The sequence below is a fragment of the Pogona vitticeps genome, chromosome 2, assembly GCF_051106095.1.
Source record: "Pogona vitticeps strain Pit_001003342236 chromosome 2, PviZW2.1, whole genome shotgun sequence".
NCBI lineage: Eukaryota > Metazoa > Chordata > Lepidosauria > Squamata > Agamidae > Pogona > Pogona vitticeps.
The window spans coordinates 151,201,235-151,221,564 of record NC_135784.1 but is presented as its reverse complement, the minus strand read 5'-3'; the positions used below and the strand labels follow the sequence as shown (position 1 = coordinate 151,221,564).

Genomic DNA, 20,330 nt, shown 5'->3' with positions numbered 1-20,330 from the left:
GGGCAGCAAGCTCTTAAAAGTATTAAATAACTGGTTCTGGTTGTGTCTCAGAACCAAAATAGCTTCCCAAAGTAATTTTTCCCAGTTCTGATTTAATTATCATGCCTAATAGCTACCGATGAACTGAGGTATGAACTGTACATTACAGACTCAATAATATTAGAAGAGAAAATTCCATGACTGCTGAAAACATCTGATTGTCACGACAAGAGCTTTTCTACACCTTCTATAGTTCATACTCTAGCTGCTAGCATGTTTTGTCACATGACTGGTTTCTGATTTTGTCACATGACAAGCTTTATTTGCAAGTCTGTTTTCCAGTTACAGTACTGAGGTATGCCTGAATCATGTCTCTGGAATACTAACAAGTTCCAGCCTTTAATGATAGGATGTCTGTAACTTATAGCATGGATTCATGTTTGATCTAATTCCCTTTTAAAGATGTCTGCTGTCTCAACATCTTGTGGCAGTAAATTTTGCAGGTTAATTAAGTGGTCCCGCATGCATTTCAGTTGGACTTTGGTCTTTGCTCTCAATCTGGAGAGATTAAAGAGCTTTCCGTCTGATCTAGTCCGGAGATAGACACCTTTTGTTGCAGTTCCAAAGGCATGCCTCAGCATGACAGCAAAAAAAGATCCCAAAAAGGGTTGGTGCGAGGACACAGCCCTGTTTCACTCCGCTTCGGATGTCAAAGGGATCTATCTGATGTTGAGCCGTCAAAAACTACAGTGCCTTTCATTCCCTCATGGAAGGATCTGATGATGTTAAGGAGACGAGGTGCAGATGATGCAGCCATTGTTGCCCACTCTGCTGAAGACCTCCAACAACTCATGAATCGTTTCAGCAAGGCCTGCCAAGACTTTGGACTGACAATCAGCCTGAAGAAAACACAAGTCATGGGCCAGGGCGTGGACTCACCTCCTTCTATTACCATCTCCACACAAGAATTGGAGGTTGTTCATGACTTTGAGTACCTTGGCTCAACCATCTCTGACACCCTCTCCCTGGATGTCAAGCTGGATAAACGCATTGGCAAAGCAGCTACCATGTTCTCTAGACTCACAAAGAGAGTATGGCTCAATAAAAAGCTGATGACACATACCAAGATCCAGGTCTATAGAGCCTGTGTCCTCAGCACACTCCTGTACTGCAGTGAGTCCTGGACCCTTTGTGCACGGCAGGAGAGGAAACTGAACATCTTCCATATGCGTTGCCTCCGATGGATTTTTGGCATCATCTGGCAGGACAAAGTTCCAAACAGAGTAGTCCTAGAACAAGCTGGAATATTCAGCATGTATACATTACTGAAACAGCGACATCTACGTTAGCTTGGGCACGTCGTGAGAATGGCTGATGGTCGGATTCCAAAGGATCTCCTGTATGGAGAATTAGTGCAGGGAAAGCGCCCCAGAGGGAGACCACAGCTGTGATACAAGGATATCTGCAAGCGGGATCTGAAGGCCTTAGGAATAGACCTCAACAGATGGGAAACCCTGACATCTGACCGTTCAGCCTGGAGGCAGGCAGTGCATCACGGCCTCTCCCAATTTGAAGAGACCCTTGTCCAGCAGGCCGAGGCAAAGAGGAAGTCACAAAAGCAGCAAAACCAGGGAGCTGGACAGGGGACAGATTGGATTTGTCTTCAGTGTGGAAGAGATTGTCACTCTCGAATTGGCCTCTTCAGCCACACTAGACGCTGTTCCAATATACCAGAAATTCCGCACACCTGCTCCCAGACCCTCTGTGTCGTTTTTGCCTAAAGGCCTGCTCGAATTAAAAGGTCTTTGGCCTGTTAGGGGAGGACAACAAGGAAGGGACCGACCCTCTTTGCCTCCCTTTGGCAAGGAGTTCCAAAGTCTGGGAGCAGCTAGGAAAAAGCCATTGTTTGTGCTGTCCTCCAATGCACCTCAGAAGGTGGTAGGACAGAGAGAACAGCTCTGCCTGCTGATCTCAACGCCCTGGTTGGCTTCTCCGAATATTCCTGAACACTCAAAAGCACCGAACAAATATTCAATGTAATAATAGCTAACCTCACACAATACAGGGGTTTATATACAAATTAATAACGATATGACATCAAATCAAGTCTGATTTCATGTCTGGAGACCCTTTTCAGGCTTTTTCTAGGCAGAGATTCCTCAGGAATGGTTTATTATTCCTTTCTTCTGGGGGCATCCTGGGACTGTCCAGCTGGCCCCCAAGGGTACTCAAGTTGGCCTTCCTCTTGGGTGGCACGGTGCAGAATAGGGACTCCCAAAGGCTGGCTCCACAGCCAGATACATAACACACTGAGCTATCCAGTCAGCTATATGCACATGAACACTTCATGATGCAATCTCTCCCCCCCCCCCAAATCCTTGCCCAACACAAGCAAGGAACAAGCTGTTCGTTCCCACCCACCTACCAATATTTCTGAGGAAAGTCTAAAAACCCTGCCATGCCCCCAGTTTCCACCTGTTGTTCTGGAATAGGAGGGCCTGGCGCAGGCCTCGCCTTCCCTCAGGCGAGGCAGTCCAACCACTGCTGAGACTCAGGATCAAAAGCCAGAGGAAAGCAGAAGGATTCCTATTAAAAAGCTCGAAGCCTGCAGTTTTCCTTCCCAATCAAAAATGATTAGGCTGGGAACTGTTATTTTTAATTAGTGTTCAGTGACTATAGAACACTGGGCCCCAGCAAAAACTGGAAATAAACAGATAACAGAAGCTCTAAGCTTTGTAACCTAGAAATTATAAAGTTTTGAGGACTGGTCAGCTGTTCCAGATTTTCTTCTTGACAGGACCACGGTAAGGGAATCAGACTTTTCTTTTTTAAAAAAGAGAGATAATGTTATCTTGTTTTAGCATTTACTTTATTCACAGGAAAAAAAAATGTTTTCACTACTTCCCAGCTGCTTCCCAGGGATTTTTAAAATTTCTGGATCAGGACTGTGGTAGTGGATATATTAGGTATGTTAAGACTGGAATTATGGCTAAGAAACTGAACAACGAATTACAGTATAAAATCTCCAGCTAAAATCCTGCTTTTCCATGAATTCCTTTAGTAGCCTAGGTCGGTCTTTGACTCCCTTGTCTGCAAAGGTGGCGCTGGTGGTGGTGATGGGAATCAAACTCACCCAGTTTTCAAGGTTGTGGTAAGAATTAATGAGACAATATATATGAAGTGCTTTGAGACTCTCTTTCTGTAGATATAAATGCTATTTTTACAGCCCTCACCTCGACTGATGTTTCTTGCTAGCCCACACACCTGAGAAACGATCTGGAACTAGTATAGTGATTACCGTAATTTAAATTTGGTTCCAAAACCCTGTTCCAAGAGGGAAACCTGAAGAGCATTAAGCTCTCTCACTCTTTGTTCCCGTTTCCTTTGTTCCAGCCTGGCAATTGGAAATAATTGGGAGTGGGGGGGCGGGCCTGAACTCTTATCATCATTGGAGAGAAAGATCTAAAATGGAGATGAGAAGCATTTGACTAATTAAAAGCACCAAAATCATAAGACGTCTGAATCATGGCATTCAAAACAATAGAGCTGGAATGGAATTTTGGATAAATACAATCGGTTGGTAGCTGTTGATGTTTTTTTAAATTTTAATACAGTATTTAAACTTTGCAGTCAAATTTTGATTTTTTTTTATTACTGAAATATATTTCCTACCTCATCTGAACGTAACACAACAATTAAAACCTGAACGTAACTGAACAACTAAAATGCTACTATGTGTCTGTTGTCCTCCTGCCCGGTGCCAACAGAACCTTCATGTTTTTCTTGCCATTGGATATTATGAATGTTGTTGACTATGACTGCAAAATATCTGGATATCTTTCAGTTGCAAGTTTGGAGCTTTTCGCCATCAAATATTCATAGGTTCAGAGAATGCTTGGAGGATATTCACTACTGAAATTCTGAGGAGAGAATTTCGATCATTACATTTTACTTTACCACAACGACTCAGCACCACAAGGAGGTTGATAAAAGAGCTGGTCGCCTTTCCACAGGCAGAGAGGAAGGAGGAGAAAATTCTTGTCTCTTTCTGGTGTGCGAGGGCAAATGTTTGTGCCTTCTAGGTACGGTATTTTAGATCACCATTCATAGCGTCCCCATTATGAACACATCTGTGGGGATATAATTACAGTACTGGAGTATTACAGGGAAGTGAACTGAAGAGAGAAGTGATACCTCAGGAAATACCTCTACTTCCACCGGCTTCATAGAACACTTGTGAGTGTTGTGTGTCATCAGGTCGGAACCAACTTACAGTGTCCCTCAAAGGGATTTCAAGGAGAGATAGTTAAGGAGTGGTTTTACCAGTTCCAACTGCCATCCACCCAGTGCGTTCCCATGGCAGGACAGGCATACAGGGCCAGGTCTCCTGAGTCCTAGCCCAATATACCCCACTGCTATTACAGGGCATTTCGTTTCCTGTAAATATGGTTGTGGTGGATATTCAACTCTAAAAGGCACAACGAGGACCATCACATGTCTGAAAAATCCTGAGAGAGAAAATGTCTTTGAAAAGTGAGAAGTTCAGCTTGCAGCTGATGGGAGTAAATGCTTTCATTGCGCCAAGGGAGAAAAGAGGCAGCAGAGAGTGAATGTCCACATTCCCTTAAGACAAAGGCCGATGGTGGTTGCAGAAGGTGCGGGCACTTTGGAGGAATACATTGGCCATCTCAGCCAACAGAAGCCTGAAACATCATAAGGGAAGGAGGCAAAGTTTGGAATAGTTATTTTTTAAAGACTCCTGTACAATGTTGAGAAACTCTGCTTATGTGTACATAAACAGTGTACTCTAAATAAGCATAGATGTCACCTTCTGGAGAGAAAGAGAGAGACCAAACAGAAACTCAGTGCTTTGTCTTCTTATCTCAGGGATACAAAAACTTATGACAGGCAAACTCAATTAGCAAAATACTTTGTATATAACATTTAACTTAAAGAGCTTAACTTCAGCATAACAGCATGTACACCACACATAATCACTTGGTTACTCACAAACCCACAACCAGCATTGCTGCCCTTAAGCAAGGTAAGGTAAAGGTAAACGTTCTCCTTGACAATTTTTGTCCAGTTGTGTTCGACTCTAGGAGGCGGTGCTCATCCCCGTTTCCAAGCCATAGAGCCAGCGTTTTGTCCGAAGACGATCTTTCGTGGTCACATGGCCAGTGCGACTTAGACACGAAACGCTGTTTACCTTCCCACCGAGATGGTACCTATTTATCTACTCGCATTTGCATGCTTTTGAACCACTAGGTTGGCGGGAGCTGGGACAAAGCAACGGGCGCTCACTCCGTCATGTGGATTCGATCTTACAACTGCTTGGTCTTCTGACCCTGCAGCACAGGCTTCTGTGGTTTAGCCCACAGCGCCACCATGTCCCCTCTTAAGCAAGGTACACCAACACAAGTTCTGCCTGAGTTACTTTTATACAGACTGCAGCCACGGCCGTCACAAACACCTGCCTGTGGCAACTGGCACCTCAAACCTCACCAGTTATTCAACTGCTGGCGTCTGGCTGACCTACTTACAGTTTGTTCAAGACTTTGAGTTATTTCTCAGTAGCCCAATCTATGTATACAAATATTTTAACATACAATTCCCAGAACTATTTTTTAACCTGCATGGCCAGTGCCTGTCTTGAGAGGGGAGTTCTGGAAATTGTAGTCCAAAAGACAAGTCACTCTGGATCCATGTGTCTCCCCCTTACATTGAGAGCCACAGCACTGTTTGTTGTACTAGGTTTCCTCTGCTGCTCAGGGCCCATGTTCTTTGCCTTCCAGACTCTTGTCGATGGACTGGAGAACTTCCCATTTCCACCTCCTGGGAGCATGGGGGATCCTGCTCTGCCTGCGGGGCTTCTGCCCCTTTGCCCTGGCCGATCCTTCGGACTTGGTGGCTAGTGGAACCGCCCGGACCCTCCCTGAGGACGCCGCTCAAGAGCAAGGCTACTACCTGCAGCAGCTCTTTGGGCAGTACGGGGAGAACGGCACCTTGTCCTTTGAGGGCCTGACGCGCCTACTGCTTAGCCTGGGGCTTGGGAAGGTCCAGGTGGTGGAGATTGAACACGAGGCCCTGGGTCACGGCCATGTCTCACACCTGGACATCCTAGAAGTCCAAGAGAACAAGCATCTCCACTCTCACTCGGCCCTGGAGCACCTCAACAAACCTGAGCACCGGACCGGGGCAGAAGCAGAGAGGGTTGCCCCCACCAGGTAATAATCAGTTTGGTCTCAGAAAGAAATAAACAGTGGGTCTTTTAGGAGGTTGCCACTTCAGCTTGACTGCAAGGTTAAACACCCAGGGAAGGCCAACAAGCACACATTTGTAACTGCAGAGAAAATTAAATCACCCTCTTTATTGTTGATCTTAATGTCCTTATATCTTGAGGAGTTTGTTTTGCTTCTTTTGCAAAACAAACTCCTCAGCTAATATCTTGTCAGAAGATCTGATGTTGTCAGTCAAGGCCATGGCAGTTTGTCTTGGCAGCCTCTTGAGACTGTCCTGGGCAAACACCTCAGGTCTTGCCTTTTCCTTACCACCTTGTTAACACTGAGAATTTGCCATGAACTGATTGGCTAAATTATTGAGGACAAATTAGTGAAAATCCACTGACAACTGCTTTTCTCAGAGGATTTTAGTACTGCTCAAGGGAATGAGACCAGTTTCACATTTTATTTGGAAGCAACAGATAAAATTCAAGAGAGGATAGATAGAATATTCGCTTTTAATGAAAAATTATCCTGAGCTGCACTCTTCTGTTACCAGGATGTTGGTGGAAAATAATCTTTGTTATGTCAGGACTGTAGCCTTATACTTAAGTGAAGTATGTCCGCCTACCTGGAGTTTGATGACTACATGTTTCCTGCAGACCTGGAGTTTCTCAGTGGGGTCACACGACCCAGACACCTGTGCCTCCTGCTTTCCATGGGTTCAGACATGTCACCGAGTCAAGCTTTGGGCAAGCATCAGAAAAGTCCGGCAAGGATGAGGAGACATTTAAGCCGTCCAAAGAACATTCTGGATTAAACCTTCTAGAGGGTGTGATTGCACTGGATCACTCTGTCTACAATCATCTACATGAGGATGTAAGTGTGACAGGAGCTGAAAATTATGATTGTCCCGACACTTACGGTGATTCATGACTTACTGCAGGAAGCGTGTTGAATATCTTAGACAGGAAGGGGAGTGGCTAATTTCGATAAAATGGGACGAACTAGGAGCAGGGCTTAAGACTTTTTCTTGTTGGTGTCCTGTGCTGTCAAGTTGTTGCAGATGTGTGGCAGCCCTATGAATTAGTGGCCTCAAGATGCTTCTATCATTAACTATTCACATTTTTATTTTTCAATATTGACTAAAATAGTTACTTTTTGTTATTTATTACTTAAAATAAACATCTAAATTCTACATTGGCCTGTGATGGAAATCCATCCTTTCTTTTGTCCATCGCATCATCATCTCTACACCCACAACAGAGTAAGGAGCACAACATGTCGATGTTTTAATTAATACTCCTGTTCTACCATTAAGTGATGTGATTCCCCTGTAACTATAAAGGTAACTATGAAAGTTACACCACAAAAGGAGCAATGTTATCCCCAATCTTGCTGGCAATTTACAAATGCGCAAGTGAAATCTTATAAGGCATGGCAATCAATTAGCACTAATTAACAAGGGGCTGTTTCATTTTCCAGTCCTGCAGCAGGCACACCATTGGCATCTTGTTAATCAGGGGCAATTCACAGCTGCAACTTATGCAATTTCACTTATGCATACGTACATCACCAATACGATTCTGGTTCTTGCATTGCAGGGTTAAACGTAATGTAGTTACAGTATACTTTATTATGGCAGAACTAATAACAAGTGACTAGTTACTTATAACAAGTTACTGCCAGACTGTGAATGAGCCAACATTTCTTAGTGGAAAGGAACTGATCATCTGTGAAACGCTTGATAACTATAAATGTCATGTGACCACCATACCTAGTATCTGATCATATGCTGGCTGTCCCATGGAGTCTGGGCCATATTTGCAGCTGAGGGGAAGGCAAATTCATCTGATCCCTTTCTATCCCAGAGCAAAATCTCAGTTTCTTCCTAATTCCTGGTGAAAGCTGCCACTAGCTTCTCTTCCAAAGAAATCCGTTTGCTTAAAAACAGATGAAAGACTTGGGTGTAAGACCCTTTACCCTCTGTACATGCTCTATGAAGTCAATTTTACTCTGCTAAGGCGACTTGGGCAGGCTGGCTTCTCAATCAGTTTAACCAAAGGTAGCTCTGCAAGAAATAGAACCTTCACAGCCAAGGAAGTCTATCTTTTTTTTTTTTTAAAGAACTTTATTCAAAGTAAAATACTCTACTAACAAAAGACTAAACCACAGAAGCATGTCGTTCTGAAGAGGGTGGCATCACGTTGCTTGCCACTTCGAGCAGCCCAAACAGGGTTTTTGAGGTAGGTACAATATTTAAAGAGTAATTTAACCAATTCTCACCCATCCGCCCATGAGCTTCTGTGGCCAAGCAGGGATTTGAACCCAGATCTCCTGAGTCTTAGTCTATCCATCTATCCATTTGCTCCCCAAAACAATAGAAGGGGACAGAACAAACAAGTCTGCCGTGCATTTATTTTAAAGAAACTTTTCAACGACTCTCCTAAATGTTGCTATCCTGTGTGTGTGTGTGTAAATAAAAGAAGTACTCTAATACAATTTATCATATCTTTTGTTTGCTTTTTAGGGGTAGGGAGCATGTGTTGTTGTGAGATAGGCTTGTGTTGCTTCTATTTTGGTTTCTTTTTAACCCCAATCTTCCATGCTAACATTTTACACTGAACCATACTGTTTCTTGCTTTCTCCAAGCGTTCCATTTCCTGAAATTACGGTAACTTCTAAGCTCCCTTCTCCTTTCAAAATTGGCACTTCTTCCCCTCCCCTCATTTAAGATTCCCCTTGGACTAGAGCTAAAATTAAAACTTTAATCAAACTAATGATGGGCAATTTCCTGGCAGTCAATTAAGCCTTAATTGGCAGACCAAGTCCAACACAATTATTCGTTCCTTCCATAACCCTCGTCTGTGTTTCATGTTTTTGTATTTGTGCCTCCAGTGCCTCAATGTGTCCCAGCTGCTTGTGAACTTTGGGCTGAACACTGTCTCCAAGATCACACCAGAGCAGTTCAGCCTGCTGTGCCCCGCTTTGCTCTACCAGATTGACAGCCGGGTTTGCATCCAACACTACGATGAAGTGGCATTTGGCCTGGTGGGGAGCTCTCTCTGGACTGGTAATTCACATGCTGTTTGCCTCAGATCCTGACTCTGGAAGGGACCCGTCTGAATCCCAGTCCCTTAACCTGTAACTCACTCAGAGTTCTATGCAGGGCTATGCAAATTCAACTTAGATGTTAAATAATCTTGCCAACTAACGGTGTGACTGCACAGTGTGGAAAATACACTTGGATCCACTGTGATCAGTGTTTTTCAAATCAGATTTTCTTGGGTAAAATCTCTGTAGCCATCCAGACATCAAACAGTGTTCAGGAATCAGCAGGAGCAGAGACAGAGAGCTTGGTTTGCATAGCAGAAGGTGCCTTTGACAAGGTGCTAGTTGTCAATTTCCACTTTAGAAAAAAAGGCTTCTCCTGAACCAATCTAGTGATTCTGTGTTCTTGTGCTACCTTGAAAGCCTTTAAAAAAACACACCTCTCTGCAGACAACAGGCACACCATTGTGGGGAACCAACCCCAAGAGGACCCGTTTGCCTTTGGATCAGGTGATCACATTTTGGAGAAAGTGGACAAAAGTTCCTCATTAAAAAGCAAGGATTTCACATTGAGCTTTGTGTCATTTAGTCTCCAGGTTTTAATCCAAATTCATCTGAGCCTAATCTGTTGCATGCTGCGGGGTAAATGGCCCATGTATTGACTCTCATAAGATCTGTAGACATCCGAAAATTGAACTTGAACAGTTAAAAATGAAATGACAACAAGTTTCTAGTGTCAGGCTATTGCTGCTTAAAATCAGGAGGCATCTGGGCAAAATACTCGTTTTCCCCATATTGCTGCCTAGTGCCACTCTGCATTTTTATTCCCTTGTTTTCTGATCTACAGCCTGCCTGTGTCCTTCAACATGGACATTTCCCCTTCATTCTTATTTCCCCCCATCTTCTTGAACTGGTATACATTTTTACGACAAGGAGTTCTAAATTTGTTTCAGGCCCATGTCTTGGGCCTGATCCAGTCATGAAATAAAATGTGTATTCTATGTGCTCCCCTCTAAACAACCTTGCCAAATTGTATGAAAGGAGACCATCATCACCCCTTCAACTAAACAAGGGGTCCTAGTCTTCGTCTCCCTCATTTGCATAACTGCAGCCTAATTTTTAGGCTGTTGTTCAGCGAGGACCCCCTGCCAGTAAGGCTTACAAAATGGTTTGTGCCTTTTTCCTTTTAGAAGGAGAAATGTTAGAACCTGAGGGAAGGACCTGCTTCCTGTCCCTTCAGTCCATGTGGAGAGAGTGCAGATTGGCCGTGGGGAATGGGAACATTCATAGGGAGGTCCCACAATATGACCCTGTACAGTCTTGATGTTAGAGCTCCAGTTCTTAGTTCCTGTCTTGTTCATTCTTTTATTTCCCACAGGCCTGGGCTGGGGATTTTTGGCCATCACCTTGACCAGCTTGCCTTCAGTGCTGGCCATTGTCCTCGTCCCTCTCCTCAACCACAAAGTCTTCCATTTCCTCCTTGCTTTTCTGGTGGCATTGGCTGTGGGGACACTGTGTGGGGACGCACTGCTGCATCTCTGGCCACACGTACGTAGCATCCACTTTCCTCCCATCTTTGACGAGTAACGTGTGGATTAGTTCAGTCACACCTCGTAAGGAACTCACTCAAATCCTATAGTCAAACCTTGGATGGTACTTAGTGAACTATACACCAGGTCTCACGGACACAATTCATATTGTGTCACAAAAAGGGTGAGAGAGTACTCAGCAATTGGCATCTTCCAATTATTATCCAAGAATAACCCACTACAGTTGTTAAAGAAGCATGTGGACCACATACACACACAGATTGAGGGGATTTTGCTAGCTTTGCCCCTCAACCTGGAAGCCTGTGAGTCTGAAGAGGTTCTGTCCAGGTAGCCTCTCCCCTTGAACCACAGCCCTGCTCATATGGAGCAGCTACCTGGAGACAGCATACATTCAGACTTCTGTGTTCATTCTAGAAACACTTGAGGGGGGCCAGGTGCACTCCCTGCAATGTATGTGGACTCTAGACACTTCCTCAAGGACTCCTTTTAACTAGGACTGGGCAACATATCTTCAATATGTTTTTGGCCTACACTTCTCATCAGCTTCTGCTGAAAACAAATTTTCAAAGATAAACACTGTACTCTCTTAGTGCATTAAAGGTATATCAAATCATGGTGGGAGGTGGGGGTTTTCATTCCTAAGGAAACATGCTTTACTTCTTAGGAGCATCTTGGACTCAAACTGTTTTCAGCGAGACCTTTGTGATAGATTTGGGTTGCCACCAAACTCTAATGAAGTCTCTCTCTGTGTGTTTGTGTATACAGTATGTGCATTTGTAGGCAAGTCTGATCTACCTGGTTTCTTGTTAGGTCTGATTTTATTCATTTGTTTGTTTTCTGAATTCTCCCTTTCTCTGCTCAAAGGAATTATTTTCATTCAGGCACAGGCCAGCCCCCACGGACTACTGTCACCGAAACATCAGCCCGACACAGCAGAGGACGCTGTCTTGAAAGGCACGTGCATGCTGGCAGGCATTTACTTCCTCTTCCTCATTGAGAATCTCATGGGAACCCTCAAGCAAATACGAGCAAAGAGGGTAAGAGGATAACCCCCCAGCTGGGCAATTTTATCAGCGGATGAGATTCCACCAGATTGTATTGCTGTGAGATAGCTTTTCCCCTCTGCTGTGAGATAGCTTTTCCCATCGGTTTCTCCACTGGCTGAGCTTGCAAATCCCATGCCAGTTTGTGCAGGCTGACAAATGGATCTTTGGTTGCCATGCCGCCTATGCTATGTCCATTCGTCCAGAATCTTCCACTACGGTGGGACCACAAGCAAAGAATTGGTATGAGCTACATGATAGCCTATGCTTTGGATTGAATTACTCATATTGGCCTTCCTAGCCCCACAGTTGCTTTTTGGAATCAGAGTCAGCATTTTGCACAGATTTTTCGAAACATCATGGTGTGCTAGAGTGTGCTGCATCACTGTGTCTGGCATAAAAATAATCACAACAAAATAAAACCCATATGCAAGTAGGGGCAGAAAAGTCTAATTCCCAGGGTATGGCGCAATTTATACACAACCGGTTGCAATCACGAGAGAGAGAGAGGGAGAGAGAGAAAGAGAGAGAGAGAGAGTGACATCCTTTCTGGGACCCAGCCACTGCTCTACCAGTGCCACTACCAGGGTCACAAAAATGTCCACAGCAGCACTCAAACAGAGCTTCCTGACCTACCTCTACACTTTTGTCTAAACGGTAACATTTCCAGCACATTCATAGCCGTTCTGTTTTCCTTTTGCAGAAGGCCATTGCTAAAAAGCAACCTTACCAAGCTCCTACCATGGTGGATGAGAACAGCGCTCTCAGTTTAAGAACACCTCCTGGTGAGTCATGGATTCCCCCTTGCTTTAAATGCATATTAGTATACTTATTTCATTCTGCACTCTGCTTAGAATAGTATACTGTTTTTCCTCTTATGTGCTGTCAAGTTGCTTTTGATTTACCATGATCCCCTGAATTAATGCCCTCCTGAAGGTCCTCTCACTGGCTGGCTGGACAGCTCAGTGTTTTAGATAGCTAGCTGCAGAGCCAGAGGTTGGCAGTTCAATTCCCCGCTGTGCTTCCTGTAAGTAGAACCAACCTGCATGGCTTTGGGCAAGCTGCACAGCCCCAGGGCATTCCCCGGAAGAAGGGAATGGTAAAGCACTTTTGCCTACTCTCTACCTGGAAAATCCTGAAAAGGGTCACCGTGAGTCAAAATTAACTTGATGGTACACAATTATTGTTAAAGATCTTGTCATTAAAGCCCTATTCAGGTCATCCAAACTAAGGTGGTGGCTTTTCTTATTGAATCTGTCCATCTCATGTTATGTCTTCCTGTTCCCTACTCCCTTCTCTTTTTCCTGGCATTATTGCCTTTTTCAGTGGAGTCTTCTTTGGTCATTTTGAACTGACCTTTTCCTAGCAGTTTTCTTTATTGTCCAAAAGTGGATCATCATCCACATGACTGTATTGCTGATTACAATGCAAAGACGTGGAAGTACACATTTGGGCTCCAGTGGACTGGAACTGAAGCACTCTTAATTATGTATTGAGTTTTCTTCTACCAGGGTCTGCTCAATGCCTGGACAGGTGGGGTAGTTATCCCAGGGTCTTGTTATCAGCAATGTAATGCCTCAGACCGAAACATAGTCAGCACTGATAAATTCCATAATCCACTAGTTTTGAATGCAGAAGAGCCCTGCTCAACATAAAATTGAGTTGGATTAGTCAGAATCTCTTTGCTAACCTGCTGCTTTATAGACATGTTGCATAAACCAGTGGCGCTTAGACTGCACCTTCCAGAAATCCTGGCCGGAAGAGTAAGTGGTGAAGGCTTCTTGGAACTGCAGTCCAAGAACATCTGGCATAAACAATGTGAAATATTTTTGGAATGGGCCAAACAGAGAGATCTAATTGCAGCTAATGCAGTTTTGATGGAGTTAGGCAACGGTGAGTAAAAGGTGTCTCACAACTTCATCCAGGTGAGACAAGAAAATATTTTGGAATGCATTTCAGAGTTGCTCTTGTTATGAGAGGATGAGGTTGCAGCCTCGGTCAGTGGATGTTGCAGAGAACAGAAGTGGCGCTGAGGTGATGGAGGTTAGCAGGGTATCTGTCATGGGGCTTATCCTTCTCCCTCTCAAGCTCACACCTGTCTGCTGACCCATCACCACTGTTGAATTAAAGAACATTAAGCTGCTAGTGTGATCAGCTTCTGTACATAGAACAAGGAAGGGGCCATCTTATCCTCCATCTCAAGCAGCAGTGTGTCTTGGGCCAGTCTGATGTATGAGGAAGGAACTATAGCTGTGTGGTAGAGCAGATGCATTGCATGTGGTTTCTCTCTGAGATCTTGAGGGGCTTCTGCCAGTCCAATCAGATAGTGGAGGGCAAGAGAGATTTTGCTTGCATATTCCATTGACCCTGTGCCATATTGGTGGAGTGGTGGGAGGATAAGGTTGATCTGATCTTTCTCCACTGGGTCTGGGTTCCAGGTGCCGAACTTCAGAATCTGTCAGTGACAGAAGGAGAAGCTGGGGACCTCTATGGTGAGGCTCAGGACTGTCCTATCCAGATACACAGCTCAGAAGATTATGGGGCAAGTTCAGAGAGACAAGTGGAAGAGCTACATCACCATGGCCATTCCCATGGTCCAACCAACACCCTCAGTAGTGGGATAGCAGACATCGCTTGGATGGTGATTCTAGGAGATGGGATACACAATTTCACGGATGGACTGGCCATAGGTAAGGGATTTTTAACCAGGGCTGAGTCTATTCTTGTCTGGGGATGTGCGTGGGGAACAAAACAATCCAACTGTCTATACTGAAAAGCCCAAAATTTGGATGCAGTGCAGTTGAGGGAAAGCTGATCGATCAGTTGAATCTTCTCTTGTGCAAACTACAAGGTAGCTCACATTGTGAGCTAAAACTACAAAAAGTTACAGTATTAAAAGAAATGAAATAACTGATATTAAATTGAGCATTAAATTAAAACAATTAAAGACCATTTGAAAGCACAACAGAAGAGAATAAAATACAACATCTGTCATTAAAAGGCCCTCCTTTAGAAGCAAACCAGTGCCAAACGCTTGTCCCAATAAAATGGTCAAGGGGCCAGGTTCTTCTAAAGGGAGTTCCACAGTACTGAAAGAAGATGTGGTGAGGTGGAGGAGAAGAGTCATCACTCCTGAATAGAGATGGGATATTCGTATTTGTATACAAGCATCCTGCTTGTCACGTCAATCTCGGATGTGGCCAAGATTAAATACTGTACTTAAATACAGTTTTAAATACATGAAAATAAGGAGTAAAACAGTAATTTGGTGGTGGTTGTTTTTTTTAAACTTGTTATGAGTTGTGAGTTATTTTTAAACAATGTAACAAGCAAACAATAGGAACTAATTAATTTGGAAAAGCAAATTTCCATTTTTGGGAGAAAGGGGCCATATTAGTGCTGTTTCATGAACCACTGATTGTTCAGTTTAAAAACTTCTATGGCTTTGTTTGGACAGATGTCTTACTCTGGGAGGGGGAAAAGGGTTGTTGGAGTTAAGCTAAGATGGTCTTCCTCAGGCTCGTGCCCTTCAGGTGCATTGAACTATAGGGCTGAGCCTGTACGCTCAAGAGGTGATACAGTCCAACATATTTAATGCTCGGCTAAAAGGTAGGGACTGGCTGATGAGCACCAAGTGGGCTTCATAGCTAAGCAGAGATCTGAACCCAGGCCTTTCTCCGCCTAGGCTAGCATTTTGTTCAGGAGGTGTGACTGGGAACTGTGTGGTGAACACAGACTAGTTCTGGTTACTTGAGACAACGTTCCTGGAGAGGGAGTGCTTTAAAATGAGGTTTGGATTAATAAATCTGGGTAAAATTGAGTTCTTCTCCCTTAGGAGCTGCCTTCTCAGATGGGATCTCTAGTGGTTTAAGCACCACAGTGGCTGTATTCTGTCACGAACTTCCCCATGAACTTGGTGAGTGAAAGAAAGCTATGCTTTTTTATAAAAAAATTACAAATAAAATAAAATAACAACAAAAAAATCAACATGTGACAGCAGACAGGGAACAGCAAAATATTTTCCTTCAGATCTATTTTGACCATTTGATCCTTGTGACTTCTTCGGCTGCTTTTCATCTTTTGCCATTTAATATATTAAAAACAACATAAGCAGCACTGTGAAAGTAAGACAGGCCATACGATGACAAACAGGGGTAGGCAACATCTGGCAGCATCCTTCACTTGGCAGGAGAGGTTCAGCTGATGGAAACTGCAGCCCAACCACATCTGGAGGGCAGGTGTATTTTGAGAGAGAGTCTGAAATTGAATTGTTATCTTCTTTTTTTTGCAACTCCGGGCCTTCTTGCGGGATACCGGCACTGTATCCTTAACCTTCTCTTCCTTCGGCAGGAGACTGTGCCGTTCTGGTGCAAGCAGGCATGCCACTCCGGCGGGTGCTGCTCTTTAATCTCCTGTCTGCTTTCCTGGCTTACTGGGGAACCGTGCTGGGAACAATAATCAGCCAGAGCACTTCTCAGGTCACCCCATGGATCTTTGCCATCACAGCTGGCATTTTCCTCTACGTGGCACTTGTGGACATGGTAAGGACAGCTACATTGGGGCTTTCTCCTCTTAATGTGGCATAATACTTGAACCTTTGAGCGTGCAAAGGTATAAACATTCCTTGTTCCTCCCCCCTTCCCTTGCTTTGAGGCATGCACCCATCCAGTTTTATCCTCACAACAGATCTGTGATGTTGGTTAAGCTGGACATGAACAATATGCCAGTTCCTGAGCAGTGCTAAGCTGCAAGAGAGTAGCTGCCACAGCAGGCCTGGCATAGCTCAATGTCCTCACTTCCAAGGAACATCTTTGCCAGTAAAGCACCAAGAGAAAACAGCAAGAGGCTTCCCTTCTAAGCATCTGTTCCGAGTCCTCAGATCAACTTATATTTGTTTGAACTAGAGCAACAAAATGTGATTAGGGCTGTCAGCTCTTTTGATAAGAACCAAGACACAGTATTTATTAGAGATAGCCTGTCCCAGGAAGAGAGAGTGGCTTAAGAGCTGGAAATGTCTTACCATCACAGCAGGAGTCATTCACATCTTCCATTGTTTACAAATTGGCATTCTTTGTCACCTCAAGGTTTTGTTTCCAAGCATGATTGCTCAGTCATTAAGGTTTACCTGAAGGATATTTCTCAAACATGGGCAGATTTCAACTTTTTTGGAAGTCTACCTCCAAGTTTGATCATTTAAAGAAATGACCCCGTGCTTAGACCAGTGGATTTATCTTTTTCCTGGGTTATCTGAGAATTTATCTACAGCCTTTTTTTAAAAAAACAGCTTGGGAAAATATCTTGATCAGATGCTTCCGCAACTGCTATTTTCTGTCAGCTTACCACAAAGAAGTAAGCCAGGCATGTCTTCCAAACAACGAACTCAGTATTGCTCAGTTGGGTGATCGCTCTCCTACTACAGTACTTTGGAATTCAACTCCCAGAATCACTCACATTGACCATATTTACTGGATGTGACAGGAGTGGAAATCTAAAATATTTATTTTATTTATGTACAGTATTAAAAATAGTTTTACCCTGCCTTTCTCCTTAGAAAGGACTCAAGGTGGCTTACATCATTAAAAGACAATATGTACATACTTAAAAGTTGAAAACAGTATCTGGAGAGCATTATGTTGATAGAAGGCTGATTTCAGTGATAACATGTACTGTACTCTTCTTTATTTATATTTGGTGTATATTTGTAGAATCGACCCCTAATTGATACATAATGAGTCTTGTCATTGTGTGACAGTATAGTTATACTCTCATTTTCCCTTTATTGTCCTGTTAAACAGAAAAACAGTATCTCACCCCTGTCCAGGGGAGGACTAATTATGTGGCAATGTATCAAGCATTCATTGTTAAAAATAAAAAAAGGCATTCATTAGAGGAGCCAAGCTACATCAAAAGGAATTAAATACTGCAGAGTTTTAAAAGGCTACAGGAATTCCTTCTTATCAAATTTGAAGGGGGCATTTTCATGAACAGTTTTCTGCAAGCAAGCATTTATAAGAAAGGATTAGATCGGGAAAGAGGAGCGGGAAAGAGCATTACTTGATATTGTATTTGACTGAGTCCCGTTAGCTTGAGTTCCAGGCCATTCAGGTAGAGCCATGTCCTCGGAGCATCAGACAGATATATTTAATAATTTAATTTAGATGGCATAAGTAGAACTGTGAACGCTTTTGAGAGATGAAACTCCTCCATGCAACTACAATGATGCCTTGCAAGATGAGTGTCTCGTGCAACAAAAAACTCGCAGATGAAAGCGGCTTGCGATTTTTTTTGGTGACTCGCAAGACAAATTTTTCTATGGCTGTGCTTCACAAGACAAATACAAATGCATTAATTACATTTCAATGCATTCCTATGGGAAACCGCGCTTCGCAAGATGTCATTTTCACAATACGAAATGATTCATGGAACTAATTATTTTCCTCTTGCGAGGCATCACTGTACCTGCCTTAAATAAAATTGCTATACTGTATTTTGTATTGGCTCTGACCACTGTGTGAACAACAACAGTCTGGCACAAGGTGAGCCATTCCCTAAGTTTCTTATCTCTATGGCAAAAACATATGAGCTACTGAATACCTACATATCTGATTTGCATAAAAGATCTGGGGCCAAAGGGCACATAACAAAACCCCTCTGCATGTATTGTTTCAAACAAAACATTGCTGCTTTTAAGTGCAATACGAGGAACAGGAGTATTCTTGGGGCTTTGGGCTGGTGGGTTGCTCAGTGGCCTAGGCAGCTAAAGGCTGTGACCTGGTGCTGTTCTCTTTTCAAGGACAACCGCCTTCACTTGTCTGACCTTAAACTGCAAGCTGTTTTTAATCTCAGCTGCCACGGAAACAGTAACAAGCTGCTCCTTTTTCTTTTCCTCCCTCCCAGCTGCCTGAAATGCTGCAGAGGGCTTCCAACGGCAAAAGGCGTTCTCTTGCACATTTCCTTCTCCAGAATGTGGGATTCCTGAGCGGAGGAGCCCTCATGCTCTGCATTGCTCTCTTTGAAAAGCACATCAGTTTCCACGTGGATGGGTAGAACTCTTTAGCGTGAGGGGACAAAGTCATAGCCAACTATGACGGCTCCCTTCCAAAAGATTTTGTAGGAAGGGTTGTACAGTCCCAAGCATATGCTTCACCAAAGGATCTGGGGAAAGAGAACTCTGTAAAAACAGAAGCAACTGAGACCCCCTGACAGTATTCCTGCAAATCACTCCCTTCATCTTGTATGCATCTTGAGGCAGAAAACATGTTTGAACCACCTTCTGTGACTTCTATACATGGAAGGGAGCTGCCACTTTCAGCCATCAAAAGCAACTTTTTCACTCAACTGTATTGTATTGGGGAGCATCAGCCAATACCAGTTTGCAGAGGGGAGACAGACCACATCTTATACGTGCCACCTATGACTGCAAGGCAGGGTGGCTGGGTTATTTAAGGAACTGTGGCCCATTTGGGTAGCAATTTGCTTCCAATATAAACTGGACAGCTTGCCTTGTACTTGAATTAAAAGGATGCTTTCAACAGGAACAGTTGTTCTGGAGTGTGAACCTTCACAGGTGGGAATACAAAGGGTATGAACACCACCTCCATAGATGCCGCTGAAGCACAGCTGCCTGCCTCAAGTTCTTGTTGTCATGGCTCAACATAGGCATCAGGCTATCCAAAGGTTTTGTGTTAAAAGTTTATTTCGGCCATAAGAGCAGGTTAAACAGCAGCCCCACATGAGACTTCACAGGATGTCTTGCCCTCTTAGTCAAAGTCAAGGGAAAGCTTTGTATCTAGACAGCCTCTGAAGCAGGACACTCAAGTCAAGCAGATTTGCTTTCCTTGCATGAAACAACTGACAGGCTGGGATGGGTAGGAGAGGATGACACACAGACAGGTACTGGGACCTCTCTGTGGAAAAAAAAACATGAAAAAGCTCTGACTTCACAAACAATTGCTCAGGGCGGCAAATGGAGCACTGTGCAGTCTTCCGTTTCAAGCTCCTGGTCCACACCTAAAAGCTTCAGCTTAGCCCCGAACAATGATAACATTCGAGGGTATGTGTAGAATACTGGCACTTTCTGAACTGATCCGAGGCCTACAAATTGGTCATGTAATGGCTTACAGGCAAACCCCATCGTGTTGCGAGTGAAGAGTAAAAAGGCAGGTCTTAATTTCCCTTCTCACTGCGTAATATGGCCCCCTGGATGGCCCAAGACTGGAAACAATTCTTCACAAACCACCTCATAAGGTTCGATCTGTGACTTATACAATCCTGATTACACCTGCTATTTCTTACATACTGTCTTTATGGCCATGGCCAAAAAAAGATCAGGAATAGCTGATCTAGAGCAACTGCTAGTTTCAACTAGAGGAGACCCATTAGAAAGGAGAAAATGTAATAAGTCCACACTTGCATATATTGATTCAATCAGTTCAATTCTGGTTGGAATTAACAACTGGATTTATGCTTACAATAATAAAAAAAGA

General features: G+C 43.7%; 1 protein-coding gene across 1 annotated transcript; it reads left to right on the top strand.

Moving 5' to 3' along the window:
- Positions 1–2,452: 2,452 nt before the first annotated feature.
- Positions 2,453–19,382, top strand: SLC39A5 (solute carrier family 39 member 5). The gene is made up of 11 exons (XM_020785033.3): positions 2,453–2,783; positions 5,775–6,206; positions 6,863–7,079; positions 9,099–9,273; positions 10,630–10,799; positions 11,683–11,838; positions 12,548–12,629; positions 14,283–14,534; positions 15,680–15,760; positions 16,195–16,385; positions 18,742–19,382. Exons 2-11 carry the CDS (start codon positions 5,785–5,787, stop codon positions 18,889–18,891), a joined length of 1,896 nt encoding a protein of 631 aa, XP_020640692.3. The 5' UTR covers positions 2,453–2,783; positions 5,775–5,784; the 3' UTR covers positions 18,892–19,382.
- Positions 19,383–20,330: the final 948 nt, after the last annotated feature.